The sequence below is a fragment of the Entelurus aequoreus genome, linkage group LG24 (genome assembly GCF_033978785.1).
Source record: "Entelurus aequoreus isolate RoL-2023_Sb linkage group LG24, RoL_Eaeq_v1.1, whole genome shotgun sequence".
NCBI lineage: Eukaryota > Metazoa > Chordata > Actinopteri > Syngnathiformes > Syngnathidae > Entelurus > Entelurus aequoreus.
Window position 1 is genome coordinate 27615853 of NC_084754.1, and position 19994 is coordinate 27635846.

At 40.6% G+C, this 19994-nt stretch overlaps 1 protein-coding gene across 2 annotated transcripts in view; it reads left to right on the forward strand.

Annotated features, from left to right (window-relative positions):
* The first annotated feature begins 11982 nt into the window (after positions 1–11982).
* spon1b (spondin 1b) overlaps positions 11983–19994 on the forward strand; it is a 158547-nt gene continuing 150535 nt past the window's right edge. For both annotated transcript variants that reach the window (XM_062036084.1, XM_062036085.1), the window contains exon 1: positions 11983–12347. In XM_062036084.1, coding sequence (XP_061892068.1) covers positions 12125–12347 — 223 coding nt within the window. In that variant the 5' untranslated portion in view covers positions 11983–12124. The remainder of the gene's footprint in view (positions 12348–19994) is intronic.

Below are 19994 nucleotides of genomic sequence, written 5' to 3' on the forward strand. Positions count from 1 at the left end.
CATTTCCTCCTTTGGAGCGCTTTTTGTTGAATTTTGCATATTGTATTCATAGCACCTTTTTTTCCTCCGCAGCCGGAGCGTTTTGAGTTTATTGATATTTTTGTTAGTTTAGAGGTCAGGTTAGTTCTGTTATTGATAGCCTGTTTCGTTTCTCCCGTTTTGGACCCCTCCCCTTCTGAGAATAAACTGTTTTCAGAAATCCTGCATCTGTGTCCAGAGTCCTAGTAGGGTCGTGACACCTTGTTGGATTTTAGTGCATTCATATGTTTCCAAAAGACAAATGCCTCACAGAAAGCAACATAAAATATTAGACGCAGTCATGCAGAACTATGATCAGTCTACTCCAGGGGTCGGGAACCTTTTTGGCTGAGAGAGCCATGAAAGCCAAATATTTTAAAATGTATTTCCGTGAGAGCCATATAATATTTTTAACACTGAATACAACTAAATGTGTGCATTTTTAAGTAAGACCAACATTTTTAGAGTATAATAAGTCTCTTATTCTTTTTAATAACATTGTTATTCTGAAGCTAACCAATAACAAATAAAATACTTCTTACCAATATTACGACTTCTTGAACAGGTGCAGTAGAAAACGGATGGATGGATTAAAATGCATGAGAATGTTTTATATTTTGAACGTTATTTTTAAAACTGATTACCGGCGGAATTATTCATTACTTATTGTGTTAAGCAATGTCTAAGCTAAGAATTATCTGAGAGCCAGATGCAGTCATCAAAAGAGCCACATCTGGCTCTAGAGCCATAGGTTCCCTACTCCTGGTCTACTCAGAAGTGATTAAGTAAAATAATCCTGGCAAATGATTAACTTAAATGTGACTTTAAGGAAACACTTCTCTATTGTTTTCTGTTACACACCCCGAGCAAGAAGAAAACATGTTTGCTTTTTTCTTCAACATCACTGATTACAACTCACTGCAGACTTCATGAGAGCCAACAACCATTATAAAACATCACTTAACTGTACAATGTCTGCTGTCACTGGGATGCCGACTGATAGGATGTTGATATAATTCAGTTTAGATGAAGAATGACACATAATCCTGGCAAAGTAAAATGAGAGTGTCTTTAAATATCTTTCTTGCCATTCCCGAGTCTAAATTGGATGCCGAAGTTGACCAACTTGTCCGATTATGTCCTCTTCCTTCTACTATCAAGGTGAGAGGCATTATTTATGATCTCGAATAAACTTTCACGAGCACCTTTCTGTGTGGAGTTTGCATGTTCTCCCCGTGACTGCGTGGGTTCCCTCCGGGTACTCCGGCTTCCTCCCACCTCCAAAGACATGCACCTGGGGATAGGTTGATTGGCAACACTAAATTGGCCCTAGTGTGTGAATGTGAGTGTGAATGTTGTCTGTCTATCTGTGTTGGCCCTGCGTTGAGGTGGCGACTTGTCCAGGGTGTACCCCGCCTGAGATAGGCTCCAGCACCCCCCGCGACCCCGAAAGGGACAAGCGGTAGAAACTGGATGGAAGCTAGTTAGCTCTCTGTGATCATGGCGCCGCTATAAAATGTTTGTCTGCGTTAGCGCTTATAATAACAATATCACTAATACTTGGTTAATGTTCAAGTCACAAAATGTAAATGGAGTATTGTTGGAGTTTTTTTAATGGATATTTAGAGGGCTTTATGAGAGGAATGGAGGACCTCCCATTCATTTCATTGTAGGCTGACTTTTATTTACATTTATTTATGAGTTAGAATACATTAAAAAAATACCTGTCTTTTTGTCTTTCATGATGATTGTGAACAATGGGCAAAATTCCAAGGAAAAAGTGCAGTTTCCCTTTAAAAAAACACAAATCAAAAAGGGGGAGGGTATGACCCGTACGTGCCTTTTAAACACAATGAAATCTGTCCAATGCAAAGAGTTTTAATCGCAACAGCTGTTTCACACGGTCACGGGTCTGCTATATCAACATCTGACGACTGGTTTCAGGTGTCTCCCATCACCCCCAGACGGTGCCGTGATACAGGGAAACAAGATCAGGGTGCTCACTGATTCTGCATTGAGTCGTGAGTCGTACTATACTGAAAACATTTTGTAGTACAAGTCCAAAAAATAAGAAAATACAATAATATGCACTTGATGATACATGATTAAAGTATGTATTGTGTATTTAATGGCAATCAAAAAAACAACCTCCACCCTTGCATTGTTGTCATCATATACAGTAAGTGGTCTTCTGTAAATAAACTCCTGACATCCAGCATCCTCTGCAGTGGACATTTGTGTTTTGGAGGGTTAATTTTTCTGACATGTGTAACTGACAAAATAAATGTCCTTTGCCAAAGATGTTGGTTCTCAGGAGACTATACTGAAGTGTGGTGAGATATACCAACGTCTTGTTTGCCACGCAAAATGGCAGGTTAACCTCCAAGGTTTAGTAAGACTTTTGAAGTGTATTTTCACTGGCGGGTTTTATCTCAGATTCAAAGGTGACTGGATTGCTTTTTACACCTCTGTCGAGGCTGTGAAGCAGTTTATGTTCCTTTCCAGATGGGCTCCATCACACAGAGCCATGCAGGTCAGTCGTGTTTAGTTTAAACATCTCCAGCTCTCGCCACAAACTGGTTCCAATTATACAAACCTGTGGAGATTTAGACACACTTATGTTGTACTCACACAAGACCAAACTTGGGTGCAATTCCCCCTCCCTCTTCTGGCCTCTGATGGCCTGCGCTCACACGGTTTCAGTATTTGTACATTTGTATGGATTATTTTGAGACTTATTTCAAGTCATTTTGTTTATCTCTAGTGTGCAAGGGTGGCTACTGTCACTCATAATTTGCGAGAGGCATGAAATAATATGTCTTTATAGTGTTTGTAAATATAGTAGCAAGTGTGTCATGGGTTTTTATTATTATTTTGAGGCTTCCTATTTGTTTCTATTATGCAGAGGTGGGTAGTAACACGCTACAATTTCTTTGTTACATTTACTTAAGTAACTTTTTGGAAAACAATGTCTAATGCAACATACTTTTTACTTTTACTCGAGTTTTTTTGAGTAAGAATCGCTTCTTTTACTTTGTTACATTACGTTTTTATTCTAATCACTACATTTATTTACAGTAAATTGACTTGTGTATATATATATATATATATATATATAGCCCTACATTTAGTTACAGTAAATTGACTTGTACATAAACCCCGAAGGGAATAAGCGGTAGAAAATGGATGGATGGATATATATATATATATATATATATATATATATATATATATATATATATATATATATATATATATATATATATATATATATATATATATATATATATATATATATATATATACAGTACAGGCAAAAAGTTTGGACACACTTTCTCATTTCAATGCGTTTTCTTTATCAGATCATTCTTTTATTTACGAAAGTACATTCACATTACTCCTAAGTAACATTACTTTACTTAATTACAATTTTGGCTATTGTACCCACCTATGCTAGTATGTAATGTGGCCGTTACCATTAAGAACTGGCGAAGAAAGTTTCGCAGTACAGTCACTGTGTAAAATGTTTCAGGTGATCTTGTCACAAAAGTCAGTCAAAGTTTTAGCATATTTTTCTTCTGCTGAATTAAAATGATGACTTGCAAATGTCAAAAAGGAACTATATAGCAGAGGGAAAAATGCATGCAGCCATGATGCTGTCTGCTTCAGGCCACACAGCAAAGATAAGAGTTTAAATCCTGCATTTCCATAATCCCTTCTGACTTTGTCTTTTACTACGTAATAAAACTTAAGGAGAAGCAAGAGTGAAGTAGGCGCTGTGAAGAGAGTAACACAATAGCACCTGGAACTCTTATAGCTCAAAGATACTCGCAGCCCCGCTTGCTTGTTGTAGTAAAAAGTGCAGGATTGTCACAGCATGTATGAAAATGAAGTCATCGAACTGTATGTAGTTCCTTACATTTAAATGAATAAAGTTGTTTCTGATATATTACCTAGATTTACCGGAAATATCATCAGCTTATCTGTCATGATCCCACATGGCAGTTGGGACATTATTATTAGTTTCCTGTATTTTGTATTTTCCGGAAAATGCTTTTATTTTTTGTTGTACTTCCTGTCTGTCTTTGTTTTCCGCCCACGTTTTCTTTCCCCCAGTTTGTTATTAATCACTAGGCATCCATCTATTTCTTTAGCCCCTCACATATGTTGACTCACTGTACACTTCACAGCCGCACATCTTTGTTTTTTGTGTTAACTTCATTTTCCGTAATAAAAAGGGATTATTTTCTGCACTTGCCTGCCGTCCCTGCATTCCGTGTTCCAAACACACACCGGAACGTAACATTATCATTGCCTGATAAAAAGTGATGCAGGATGTCCTCTGTTTACGAACAAGCCCCGTTTCTACGACACTTTGTACGGTGGGTTGGTTTTTAGTTAATCTATACCTAAAGTAAACCTGAATGAACACCTACACTCACACGGCACATAGGCAATATTATATAAAATACAGTTATAAACAGATTAAATACTACTTTATCAAATCAAAAGGTAATTTATCATACGTGATTTCATAAGAGCAGATTTTTTCTAATATTAACGGTTACGATCTTTATCATTGATGATGTTTGCAGTGGTCGAGTGTCTTGTATTAATTAGAGTATTAGTCTGTCTTGCAATTTGGGAGACATGATGAAGGGTGACAGGTTGGCGAGAATGAGCGGCGATGACGTCCTTCCTCCATGTAGCTATGAACCACTACCTAGGTCAAAACTTTTTTTTTTTTTTACACTAGCTCAGTTTTCATTACTAATCTGTTACAAAAGAAACGACAAAATCCAACTGTGCGAAAACTGAACCATTGTATACCCATAAGAAATTATGTAAATCCAAATAAACCATTCCATACACCCAAAAACATGAGCACAAAACACATTTTCCTGAGAATTATTATCGTTTCCAAATGCGAAAACAAAACAATGTGACAAACACAAAACGAACAAATGAAAATGTAATATCACTTTTACTTTTATTGAAGGAGAAGCCATGTTGTTGACACGTTTACAAGTGTCTGTGCTAGTATTAGTTAGTATTACAAACCCCATTTCCATATTAGTTGGGAAATTGTGTTAGATGTAAATATAAACGGAATACAATGGTTTGCAAATCATTTTCAACCCATATTCAGTTGAATATGCTACAAAGACAACATATTTGATGTTCAAACTGATAAACTTTTTATTTTTTGCAAATAATCATTAAGTTTGGAATTTGATGCCAGCAACACGTGACAAAGAAGTTGGGAAAGGTGGCAATAAATACTGATAAAGTTGAGGAATGCTCATCAAACACTTATTTGGAACATCCCACAGGTGAACAGGCAAATTGGGAACAGGTGGGTGCCATGATTGGGTATAAAAGTAGATTCCATGAAATGCTCAGTCATTCACAAACAAGGATGGGGCGAGGGTCACCACTTTGTCAACAAATGCGTGAGCAAATTGTTGAACAGTTTCTCAACCAGCTATTGCAAGGAATTTAGGGATTTCTCCATCTACGGTCCGTAATATCATCAAAGGGTTCAGAGAATCTGGAGAAATCACTGCACGTAAGCAGCTAAGCCCGTGACCTTCGATCCCTCAGGCTGTACTGCATCAACAAGCGACATCAGTGTGTAAAGGATATCACCACATGGGCTCAGGAACACTTCAAAAACCCACTGTCAGTAACTACAGTTGTTCGTTACATCTGTAAGTGCAAGTTAAAACTCTCCTATGCAAGGCAAAAACAGTTTATCAACAGCACCCAGAAACGCTGTCGGCTTCGCTGGGCCTGAACTCATCTAAGATGGACTGATACAAAGTGGAAAAGTGTTCCGTGGTCTGGCGAGTCCACATTTCAAATTGTTTTTGGAAACTGTGGACGTCGTGTCCTCCGGACCAAAGAGGAAAAGAACCATCCGGATTGTTATAGGCGCAAAGTTGAAAAGCCAGCATCTGTGATGGTATGGGGGTGTATTAGTGCCCAAGACATGGGTAACTTACACATCTGCGAAGGCACCATTAATGCTGAAAGGTACATACAGGTTTTGGAGCAACATATGTTGCCATCCAAGAAACGTTACCATGGACGCCCCTGCTTATTTCAGCAAGACAATGCCAAGCCACGTGTTACATCAACGTGGCTTCATAGTAAAAGAGTGCGGGTACTAGACTGGCCTGCCTGTAGTACAGACCTGTCTCCCATTGAAAATGTGTGGCGCATTATGAAGCCTAAAATACCACAACAGAGACCTCCAGACTGTTTAACAACTTAAGCTGTACATCAAGCAAGAATGGGAAATAATTCCACCTGAGAAGCTTAAAAAATGTGTCTCCTCAGTTCCCAAACATTTACTGAGTGTTGTTAAAAGGAAAGGCCATGCAACACAGTGGTGAACATGCCCTTTCCCAACTACTTTGGCACGTGTTGCAGCCATGAAATTCTAAGTTAATTATTATTTGTAAAAAAAATAAAGTTTAAGAGTTTGAACATCAAATATGTTGTCTTTGTAGTGCATTCAATTGAATATGGGTTGAAAAGGATTTGCAAATCATTGTATTCCGTTTATATTTACATCCAACACAATTTCACAACTCATATGGAAACGGGGTTTGTATTAACTTACAATGGAATTCATTTTGTACTGTTTCCGTTTCACAAATTCCTCATTGAATTCATCAAAACGTCACTGTGGAGTTATTGAGTCTGTCTAGCTGAACGGACAGCTAGCTGTCCGCAGCTGGTGTCTCCATGATGACGACGTCTGTTTTGTTTAATCAGCCCTTTTACTGCCGTGTTGTAGGCACAGTTTGGAAACAATTAAGGTATGTAAATAAACTGTTACATACTATTTCTGTGTAAATAACACATTTAACCAACATATCTGCGACTTGTAGTCCGGTGTGGCTAATATATGGCAAATTATGTTTTTCTCTTTGCAAATATAGTGAGTGCGGCTAATACGGTGAGCTCCATAGTCCGTAAAATACAGTAATTGTCACGATTGGGTCGCATCTTACTGCGGGGGTCGTTCTCCTAGGATGCAGACGGAAAACTCCGGATGAAGCGTGCAGGTAAGATATGATTTAATTCTCATAAATCATACAAAATACAATTTTTGATTGATAGAAACTTTTATTAGTAGATTGCACAGTACAGTACATATTCCGTACAATTGACCACTAAATGGTAACACCCGAATACGTTTTTCAACTTGTTTAAGTCGGGGTCTACGTTAATCAATTCATGGTAAAACTACAAAACTACAAAACTACAGGAAACAAACTAATGAGACACGTGCCGAACGCACGGGAAGCTAAGACGAGACTTAGCACAGGAATCAAAGCATAGAAAACCAGAAATCATCCAATGTAGCTGTTGCATATTGCAAATAAGGAAGCCAGACTGATTGTGGCGAGAAACGGGAATAAGTAGCTCTCTGATTAGTGCCCGGCAGCAGGTGAGCGTCCCGGACACTAATCAGAGGCAGGTGAAACTAATCAGCACACACGGAAACCAACACACAAACCCAGGGGTGCTGAAAACAGAAGTGAGGTAGTCAAACTAACAGAACAAAACATGATCCGGGCAACGGATCATGACAGTAAGTATTTAAATGTGTTTTAATAAATAATTATTACAATAGAAGAGCACTTTATTTATAATTTGTATTTGGCATTTTAGGGCCCCTGGCAACTGCCTGTGGTTACATTCATTGCTACGAATTAACCCTTTCAGTTTTTCTTGAGTTTCTAGCCTTCTTTATCCAAGTACCGGAACTCCCAACTTTCTTTGGCCCCAAAGTAGCTTATTTTGTTAGCCGTATTCAATAAAAACAGTCGATCTCGTTTTTTTCAAATGCAGTTTTACAGCTACTTTTGTAACCACAATATTGAAGACAATCAGCTTAAAAAAAAACTGTAGGCTACACAGAGTTCATGGGAAGTCCAGTGAGCACAGCTGCAAAGACAAGCCTTGCCTGCGTGTGTGTGTGTGTGTTCTTGTATTTCTACCCTTCTTGAGACATCAACAAGGAAAAGTACCTTCCATATGAGGACCGGTGAACAAGTTAGGACCGAAATCATGGTCCCAATAAGGAAAACCATTGCATCTAATCGAGAATGTCTCATTTGCACCCCTGGTGGTGAAATCTATCAAAATTAGGGTAGTCCCAAAAAGGAGGGATTTTTTAATTTGACTGTGTGTTGTTTTTAAAAGTGCTCCCCCTCTGGTCAACATATAAAGTAACTAATGTGTGTAAAAATTTGAAGTGCTACCCCTCTGGCCAACATATGTAATAACAAGTGTGTGTAAGAAATTGAAATGCACCGTCTTTGGCCAAAATTAATTAAAAAAATAAATATGTATATAGAGACATACTGTAATAACTCGAAGTAATTAATGACAATTAAAAACCAATTACAAAAAAATAAATAAATACAATTAACTAAAATCATTCTTTTTTTCACAATGTGTCGATTTTTTTCTTATAAAATTGGGAACAACTTCTCATATTCTTTCTGCTTCTGTAATATTGCAATATTTTCTCGTAAAATTATTACTTTTTTATGTGAAATTATTACTTTTTAATGCAAAATGGTGACATTTGTCATATAAAATTCTGACATTTATCACAATATTGCCAATTTTTTGGTTGTTCTTGTAAAACAGTGACATTTTTTGAGTAAAATTATGAGTTTTGTCATCATTTTGCCAAGTACAATTCCCATCATTATTAAAATATTGCCAAAATTTTAAAGTTTTCTTAAAACATTGTGACTTTTGTCGAGTAAAATTACAACTCTTTTCATAAAATTGCCAAAATGTTAAGCTTTTTCTTGTAAAATTGCGACTGTTATCGAGTAAAATTCCAACTTTTATCATAATATTGCACAAATGTTCAGTTTTTCTCGTAACATTTTGACTTAAGTTGAGTAAAATGACGACTTTTCTTATAACACCACCAAAATTCAAAGTTTTTCTTGAGAAACTGTGACCTTTTCCTTGTGAAATTCCAATTTATTTTTTACAGCAAGCTTTTCTATATTTGCATAGTATGTATATATTATTAATTGTAAATACAAATCTTTATGTATCTAGAAAGGGTGGTCCTAATAAAGAAGTAGGCATTATTCGGAGGTCTCAAGAAGGTAAGAAATACAATAAAATGTGTGTGTGTCTGTGTGTGTGTGTTCTTGTATTTCTACCCTCCTTGAGACATTGACAAGGAAAAGTACCTTCCATATGAGGACCGGTGAACAAGTTAGGACATACATCATGGTCCCAATACAGAAAACCATTGCATCCAATAGAGAATGTCTCATGTGCACCCTTGGTGATTAAATCTATTAAAACTAGGGTGGTCCCAAAAAGGAGGGATTTTTCAAATTGACTGTGTGTCGCTTTTAAAAGTGCTCCCGCTCTGGTCAACATATGAAATAACAAGTGTGTGTAAAAATTCAAAGTGCTCCCCCTCTGGCCAACATATGTAATAACAAGTGTGTGTAAGAAATTGAAAAGTGCTCGCTTTGGCCAAAATTAATAAAACATTGTTTTAAAACATGTATACAAAGACATACTGTAATAAGTTGAAGTAAATAATAATTAATTTATAAACAAAAAAAATTAAAAATAAATCTTTGTGGGGTTTGCATGTTCTCCCCATGACTGCGTGGGTTCCCTCCGGGTACTCCGGCTTCCTCCCACCCCCAAAAACATGCACCTGGGGATATGTTGATTGGCAACACTAAATCGGCCCTAGTGTGTGAATGTGAGTGTGAATGTTGTCTGTCTATCTGTGTTGGCCCTGTGATGAGGTGGCGACTTGTCCAGGGTGTACCCCGCCTTCCGCCCGAATGCAGCTGAGATAGGCTCCAGCACCCCCGGCGACCCCAAAAGGGACAAGCGGTAGAAAATGGATGGATGGATGGAATAATTCACTAAAAGCTTACCTATTTTATAATTACATGGTATGTATGTATTATTAAAGGCCTACTGAAATGATTTTTTTTTATTTAAACAGGGATAGCAGATCCATTCTATGTGTCATAGTTGATAATTTCGCGATATTGCCATATTTTTGCTGAAAGGATTTAGTATAGAACAACGACGATAAAGTTCGCAACTTTTGGTCGCTGATTAAAAAAAAGCCTTGCCTATACCGGAAGTAGCGTGACGTCACAGAAGGAAGGATTCCTCACAATTCCCCGTTGTTTACAATGGAGCGAGAGAGATTCGGACCGAGAAAGCGACGATTACCCCATTAATTTGAGCGAGGAAAAAAGATTTGTGGATGAGCAACGTTAGAGTGAAGGACTAGAGAGGCAGTGCAGGGTGTATCTTTTTTCGCTCTGACCGTAACTTAGGTACAAGGTCTCATTGGATTCCACACACTCTCCGTTTTCTATTGTGGATCACGGATTTGTATTTTAAACCACCTCGGATACTATATCCTCTTGAAAATGAGAGTCGAGAACGCGAAATGGACATTCACATGACTTTTATCTCCACGACAATACATCGGCAAAGCTCTTTAGCTACTGAGCTAACGTGATAGCATCTGGCTCAAATGCAGATAGAAACAAAATAAATAAATCCCTGACTGGAAGGATAGACAGAAGATCAACAATACTATTAAACCATGGACATGTAACTACACGGTTAATAATTCTCAGCCTGGCAAAGCTTAACAATGCTGTTGCTAACGACGCTGAAGCTAACTTAGCAACTTAGCAACCGGACCTCACAGAGCTATGATAAAAACATTAGCGCTCCACCTACGCCAGCCAGCCCTCATCTGCTCATCAACACCCGTGCTCACCTGGGTTCCAGCGATCGACGGCGCGACGAAGGACTTCACCCGATCACAGATGTCTGCTATCCAAGTAAGTCCTCTTTGTTGTGTTGCTACAGCCAGCCGCTACCTACAACTTTCTTCTTTGCAATCTCCATTGTTCATTAAACAAATTGCAAAAGATTCACCAACACAGATGTCCAGAATACTGTGGAATTGTTCGATGAAAACAGAGCAGTTTGTATGGTGACACATTGGGTACGAATACTTCCGTTGCCGTCGTGACGTCACACGCATACGTCATCATGCATAGACGTTTCCAACCGGAAGTTTAGTGGGACATTTAAAATTGCACTTCATAAGTTAAGCCACTGCTCCTCCACATCGAGAGGAGCCAGATGAGGTGGTTCGGGCATCTGGTCAGGATGCCACCCGAACGCCTCCCTAGGGAGGTGTTTAGGGCACGTCCGACCGGTAGGAGGCCACGGGGAAGACCCAGGACACGTTGGGAAGACTATGTCTACCGGCTGGCCTGGGAACGCCTCGGGATCCCCCGGGAAGAGCTAGACGAAGTGGCTGGGGAGAGGGAAGTCTGGGCTTCCCTGCTTAGGCTGCTGCCCCCGCGACCCGACCTCGGATAAGCGGAAGAAGATGGATGGATGGATGGATGGAAGTTAACCGTATTGGCATGTGTTGCAATGTTAAGATTTCATCATTGATATATAAACTATCAGACTGCTTGGTCGGTAGTAGTGTGTTTCAGTAGGCCTTTAATGTCGTAAATAGAAATCTTTATATATCTAGAAAGGGTGGTCCTAAAGAGGTAGGCATTTTTCGGAGGTCTCTAGAAAAGAACAAATACCAGAATGTGTGTGTGTGTGTGTGTGTGTGTGTGTGTGTTGGATATGGAGGAGGAGAGTTTAAAGATCTTCCCTCCCTCTCTAAGCCAAACAGACAAGGGTGTGCACTCATTTATTGTCAGTTAAAGGCTGCTTCGCTGATCTGGGATCAGCAGCAACTCCTTTCACTACTCCCCCTCCTCGACCCCCCCACCCACTCTCTCTCTCTCTCTCTCTCTCTCTCTCTCTCTCTCTCTCTCTCTCTCTCTCTCTCTCTCTCTCTCTCTCTCTCTCTCTCTCTCTCTCTCCTCCACCAAAGTGCGCCTCCCAGTCAATGGCGCTATCAGCTCCACTTCTGACGGACACGCCGTGTCGCCGCTGTATGTGAGTTCTTGCGAAATAAGCAGCGGAAAGTCTCCCCTTCTCCCGGCTCCCCCGTTGATTAGAAGACTTACGGGCTTCCGGCATCGAGATGGGAATGCTGCTGCTGCTGATTTTGCATTATTATATGCTGTCGAGTTTTGTGTGCGACGCGATTGCTTTCGTGGAAGAGCCCACCGGAGGTAGATCGGACGGCTACTGCGGGCGAATCCTCCGGGCTCAGACACACGGGACCCGGCGGGATGGACACCATGAGTTCCGTCTCAGAGTGGAGGGGGATCCTGAAACCTACCAGCCTGGCAACACTTATAGAGGTAGAGTTGGTTTTTTTGTGCTTAATTAGACGAGGCAAGTACTGTTAAGTACGGACTGAAGTTTTGACAAGATGAAGAATTGCATGTTGGTGTTTCTACATATATCCTTATAAGTATACTTCAGTAACAGTCATCACCTTCATGATAAAATACTCCTCTTAATATTGTGATATCACGATTTGATAGCACCGTACCACTTTAAATTCAATGTTATACCTTTAGACACCTTCATTTTGTTCTACTCAACATATAACTAAGGTTGCAACACTTACTTTTACTGATTACTACTTTAAAAAGTAACTACTTTAGATTACAAGTTACATTATTAGTTACATTCTGTTTTCCACAAACCTTTAACGCAGAGGTGTCAAACTCATTTTAGATAGGGGGCCACATGGAGAAAAATCTACTCCAAAGTGGACCGGACTGGTGAAATCACGGCACGATAACTTAAAAATAAGGACAAATTCAGTGTTGTGTACAGGAGGAGGAGACGACACAGACAGCAGCGGCATATTATTTAGCTCTATGTTTATTTATATACAAACCCCGTTTCCATATGAGTTGGGAAATTGTGTTAGATGTAAATATAAACAGAATACAATGATTTGCGAATCACTTTCAACCATACTTGCCAACCTTGAGACCTCCAATATCGGGAGGTGGGGGTAGGGGGGGGGGGGGGGGGTTTGGGGGCGGGGGGCGTGGTTGGGGGCGCGGTTATTTACAGCTAGAATTCACCAACTCGAGTATTTCATATATATTTCATATATATATATATATATATATATATATATATATATATATATATATATATATATATATATATATATATATATATATATATATATATATATATGTATGAAATACTTGACTTTCAGTGAATTCTAGCTATATATATATATATATATATATATATATGTATGAAATACTTGACTTTCAGTGAATTCTAGCTATATATATATATATATATATATATATATATATATATGTATATATATATATATATATATATATATATATATATATATATATATATATATATATATTTTTTATTTACATAGGAAAAAAAATAAATATATATATATATATATATATATATATATGTATATATATGTATATATATATATATATATATATATATATATATATATATATATATATATATATATATATATATATATATATATATATATATATATATATATATATATATATATATATATATTTTATTTACATAGGAAAAAAAAAAAATACTTGAATTTCAGTGTTCCGGTGGCTATCCATTAGATGGCAGTATTGTCCTGTTTAACTTCTCCGTTCATGATGAGTATATCATTTCGGCCACCGTGTTCAATGGAGAAGTCTGTACTACAAAATTTACAGGCAACATACACCTTCCCCTTCAAACTGTCCTGGATGAACTGAAATTATTGTTTCCATTTGTTTTGGAACTTGCAAGCGTATTTCTTCATCTTGCTCGTCGACGGCGTCGCCATGTCGGTAATTTCCTCGTTCTTCTGCTTCGTTTGATTGATTGTTGTGGTCTCCTTGTTGTGTGCGCAGTTGTGCACTCTACTCTCTAAAAGCCCTAGATGTTATGACGTCATTGGGCAGGCAAGCTGTTTATATTGTGGGAAAGCGGACGTGAGAACAGGCTGTCCCCACTCAGTCTCAGGTCCGCATTGAGCTGGAGGGGGCGTGGCCTTCAGCTCCGGCTGAATACCGGGAGTTTGTCGGGAGAAAATCTCTGCCGGGAGGTTGTCGGGAGAGGCGCTGAGTATCGGCATTCTCCCGCTAAAAACGGGAGGGTTGGCAAGTATGTTTTCAACCCATATTCAGATGAATATGCTACAAAGACAACATATTTGATGTTCAAACTGATAAACATTTTTTTTTTTGCAAATAATCATTAACTTTAGAATCTGAAGCCAGCAACACGTGACAAAGAAGTTGGGAAAGGTGGCAATAAATACTGATAAAGTTGAGGAATGCTCATCAAACACTTATTTGGAACATCCCACAGGTGAACAGGCAAATTGGGAACAGGTGGGTGCCATGATTGGGTATACAAGTAGATTCCATGAAATGCTCAGTCATTCACAAACAAGGATGGGGCGAGGGTCACCACTTTGTCAACAAATGCGTGAGCAAATTGTTGAACAGTTTTAAGAAAAACCTTTCTCAATCAGCTACTGCAAGGAATTTAGGGATTTCACCATCTACGGTCCGTAATATCATCAAAGGGTTCAGAATCTGGAGAAATCACTGCACGTAAGCAGTTAAGCCCGTGACAAGCGACATCAGTGTGTAAAGGATATCACCCCATGGGCTCAGGAACACTTCAGAAACCCACTGTCAGTAACTACAGTTGGTCGCTACATCTGTAAGTGCAAGTTAAAACTCTCCAATGCAAGGCAAAAACCATTTATCAACAACACCCAGAAACGCCGTCGGCTTCGCTGGGCCTGAGCTCATTTAAGATGGACTGATACAAAGTGGAAAAGTGTTCTGTGGTCTGACGAGTCCACATTTCAAATTGTTTTTGGAAACTGTGGACGTCGTGTCCTCCGGACCAAAGAGGAAAAGAACCATCCGGATTATTATAGCCGCAAAGTTGAAAAGCCAGCATCTGTGATGGTATGGGGGTTTGTTTTAGTGTCCAAGACACGGGTAACTTACACATCAGTGACGGCGCCATTAATGCTGAAAGGTACATACAGGTTTTGGAGCAACATATGTTGCCATCCAAGCAACGTTACCATGGGCGCCCCTGCTTATTTTAGCAAGACAATGCCAAGCCACGTGTTACATCAATGTGGCTTCATAGTAAAAGAGTGCGGGTACTAGACTGGCTTGTCTGTAGTCCAGACCTGTCTCCCAATGAAAATGTGTGGCGCATTATGAAGCTTAAAATACCACAACGGAGACCCCCAGACTTTTGAACAACTTAAGCTGTACATCAAGCAAGAAGGGGAAATAATTCCACCTGAGAAGCTTAAAAAATGTGTTTCCTCAGTTCCCAAACGTTTACTGAGTGTTGTTAAAAGGAAAGGCCATGTAACACAGTGGTGAACATGCCCGTTCCCAACTACTTTGGCACGTGTTGCAGCCATGAAATTCTAAGTTTATTATTATTTGCAAAAAAAACACAATTTCCCAACTCATATGGAAACAGGGTTTGTATATATATAGGATATATATATATAAATGACAAACAATAATATAACTAAACTACAGAATTGAGTGTGACTAAATCAAAAAGTGTGTGTTTGTGGGACTATGTGTGGGGATTAGCTGTAGAGTGTTACCGGTAGTGTTCAGTAAGAGGCGGAGGATCAAGAGGGACAAGGCAGAGCTCGGAGGTTAAGTTAAAGTTAAAGTTAAAGTACCAATGATTGTCACACACACTAGGTGTGGTGAAATTTGTCCTCTGCATTTGACCCATCCCCTTGTTCACCCCCTGGGAGGTGAGGGGAGCAGTGGGGAATCATTTTGGTGATTTAACCCGCAATTCCAACCCTTGATGCTGAGTGCCAAGCAGGGAGGTAATGGCTCCTATTTTTTTATAGTCTTTGGTATGACTCGGCCGGGGTTTGAACTCACAACCTACCGATCTCAGGTCCGTGAGCAGGCAGGAAGTTGGGGGCTATAGCGAGGCGTAGAAGGTCCGTGTCCAAGCGGGAGGTCGAGATCCAAGAGGCAGTCATTGAAGCCGAGGGAACACAGGGGAGAGCAGATGCACAGCTCGTAGGGAGGCTGCTCGATCGACATGAAACACGAGACAATCAACACGGAGGGAGAGAAGCACAAGACCGCCAAAAACATGCACCTGGGGATAGGTTGATTGGCAACACTAAATTGGCCCTAGTGTGTGAATGTGAGTGTGAATGTTGTCTGTCTATCTGTGTTGGCCCTGCGATGAGGTGGCGACTTGTCCAGGGTGTACCCAGCCTTCCGCCCGAATGCAGCTGAGATAGGCTCCAGCACCCCCCGCGACCCCAAAAGGGACAAGCGGTAGAAAATGGATGGATGTATCCCCTCCATTACATGGTTTGATTTCAAATGTTCGGACATACGCGGATCTCAAATACACCAAACCAAGTACCAACAGGTAAGATATGTTGGTTTTGCATAGTAGGACTTGTTATATATTGGCTTTGTTTTGGCGAGAAAATGCCCATATCTTTCTGCACTCCCATTGTTTTTAACATTTGTGTTGCTTGCTGCGGAGTATGTAACACATCAGGGGTGCAGATGGCATTTTTGAACTGGTGGACCAAACTGTCCGCAAAAAATGTCAACTCTGTGAGTGTTTTTTTCAATCAATGCCTTAATCAAAATATGTTTTGTTTTTGTTTAAACATTTTTACGATAACCAGTGTAAACAACAACATATGTACTCTATGTAGACACAAATATTGTTGCCAAAGAAAGTGCAGTAATAGTACTAATACATTAGTGGGGCGGCATGGCGTAGTGGGTTGAGCGCCCGTGTCAGAAACCTGAGGGTTGCAGGTTCACTCCCCGCCTCTTACCATGCCGTTGTGTCCTTGGGCAGGACACTTCACCCTTGCCCCCGGTGCCGCTCACACCGGTGAATGAATGTTGAATGAATGATAGGTGGTGGTCGGAGGAGCCGTAGGCGCAAATTGGCAGCCACGCTTCCGTCAGTCTACCCCAGGGCAGCTGTGGCTATGAAAGTAGCTTACCACCACCGGGTGTGAATGAATGATGGGTTTTTGACATGTAAAGCGACTTTGGGTACTTAGAAAAGCGCTATATAAATCCCAGATATTATTATTATTATTATTAGTAATAAGTAGAAGTACCTGTAGCTCTAATTACTTATAAGTAATAGTGCCGCCAAACAAAATTATTTAGAAGCAGACTCAATGACATATATTTGAAATGAAATCGCAGATCTGTCATAGAAGAGTTCTGATCAGAGGCGTGTTTGGCTGCCCAAGTCAAACGTAGTCATTAGGATTCGATCGCCACATACTAAATAAACAACATACCGTATTTTTCGGACTATATGGCGGACTTACAATCCTTTCATTTTCTATAAAATCGACAGTGCGCCTTATAACCCGGTGCGCCTAATGTACGGAATAATTCTGGTTGTGCTTACCGACCTCGAAGCAATTTTATTTGGTACATAGCAGTATTTCTAGACTTAAAAAAAGCATTTGATGCAGTCAATTACGACATTTTAATTTCAAAACTAACTAAATTCAACTTATCCAAACAGTCATTGTCGTGGTTTGAGTCATATCTAAAGGGCCGTGAACAATGTGTCACCATTAATAATGTGAGATCTTCCTTCCGCAAAATTGAAACAGGGATACGTCAGGGTAGTGTCTTGGGACCGATACTTTTCAGTCTATACATCAGTGACCTACCAGATGTATGCACAGTGTTTAACCCTAAACACTAAAAAGACTAACTCTGTCTGCTTCTCCATAAAAAAGCTACCTCAAACAAACCTGAATATAAAAATTTATGAGGAGCTCATTGAACAAGTATCTGAAGTCAAATATTTGGGCATAATCATAGACTATCAGCTGAATTTTAAAAGTCACATTAAGAAAATGTGTAAAACCCTGAAGGCAAACCTAGGCTGTTTTAAGATGATAAGAAACTGCTTAACTCTCAGCTGTGCTTTTACTTTTATGAATTCAATGATTCTTTCACACATATCTTATGGCTTAACTACATGGTCCCAGGCACACCAGTCATCAATCAAGACCATTGAGTGTCTTTATAACAGCGCCTTGAAAGTCCTAGACAAGAAGAGTATACGATATCATCATTGCCAAATTTTAACCAAATACAATATTTTAAGTTTTACCAATTTTATTTTGTTAAACTCAGTCAAACTGGTTTTTAAATGCTTGGATAACTCTGCTCCCCAATTGCTCTGCAAGGCAATTTCATGACTGCAAAGTGGTACCAGATCTACCACCCGAGCAATGTCAAAAGGCAACTGTTGCGTTCCATTACGTAGGACATCTTTTTGCCCAGACTGCCTTTTCAATAAAAGGACCACAACTATGGAACTCTCTACCTGACACTTTGAAAAGTATACCTGCACTTGTCACTTTCAAAAAACAAACAAAATTATGGCTAGTTGAGCAACAATCTGTCACGACGTGGACTATGGGGGGTTTGTTTTCCCGAGATGCAAGAGAAGTTGGAGTGGACATGACGTGAAGGTAAATACATATTTATTCTGACTATAAAAAAGAGTGAACAAAAAGCGTGCACAAGGCGGAGATAAAACTTGGCTATGAACAAAAACTTACACTCAACGAAGACTAAGGACATGAAACAAAAGAACTGCTAAACGTGACATGAATAAACAAAACTTACTTGGAACAAGTATGGAACAATGGCATAGAAGAATAGCATGATTGACAAGGGTAGCAAGGTTAACAGAAGCAATGTCGCCAGGATGACCAACAGAAAAAGACAAGCTTAAATAACAGTGACATGATTAGTGACAGGTGCGTGAATCAAAATGTGGAACAGGTGAAACTAATGAGTAACCATGGTGACCAAACAAGGCAGCGTAAACATGAACTAAGAGTCTTAAACAACCAAACAGGACATAACTTAAACAAAACATGATCACAGACATGACAGAATCCCCCCTTAAGGACAGATACCAGATGTCCAACAAAACAATGATCAAGAGTCATGGGAGGGCGGGAGGGGGACTTGGCGGTGGGTCGCCAGACCAAGTGTCCCCATATCCACCGGGGCAGAGTTAGGTGGCGGCGACGCTTAGAACGCCGCTGCACCTGACGAGGTGGGCGACCCGGGAACGGCCACATCCGTAGCAGACGAGAAGTTCGACGCACTTGGCGTGGCGGACGCCCAGGAAATGGCCACATCCGTGGCCGTCGTCATCGTGGCAGGCGTGGATGAGCGTGTCCTCGTGGCAGGCGTGGAGTCAAACGACGAGTCAGGCATGGAAGCGGGAGCAGACGAGTCTGGCGTGGGTTCGGCAGCAGACGAGTCTGGCGTGGAAGCAGCCGCAGACGAAGCAGGCGCGGGTGCAGCAGACGGTGAAGCTTGGTGTGGTGCGGCAGGCGGCGAAGCTTGGTGTGGTGCGGCAGGTGGCGAAGCTTGGCGTGGGTCCTGGCTTGGTGCTTGGCTTGGTGCTTGGCGTGGGTCCTGGCTTGGTGCTTGGCTTGGTGGTGCTTGGCTTGGTGGTGCTTGGCTTGGTGGTGCTTGGCTTGGTGCTTGGCTGCGTGGAGCTGCTATGGGCGGCGCTTGGCGGCGTGGAGCTGCTACGGGCGGCGCTTGGCGGCGTGGAGCAGGTACCGGAGCTTGCCATGGTGCAGGTACAGGAACCTGCCGTGGTGCAGGTACAGGAACCTGCCGTGGTGCAGGTACAGGAACCCGCCGTGGTGCAGGTACAGGAACCTGCCATGGTGCAGGTACAGGAACCCGCCGTGGTGCAGGTACAGGAACCTGCCGTGGTGCAGGAACTGGAACCCGCCGTGGTGCATTTCCGGATGCTAGCCGTGGCGCTCGAAGAAGCCTTTCCTGACGGCTTTCGCTTTTGCCGGTGCTTCCGGGACTGGAGCGACGCGCCAACGTCGTCGGGCCACACGGAGCTTACTGGAATAAGTTTTC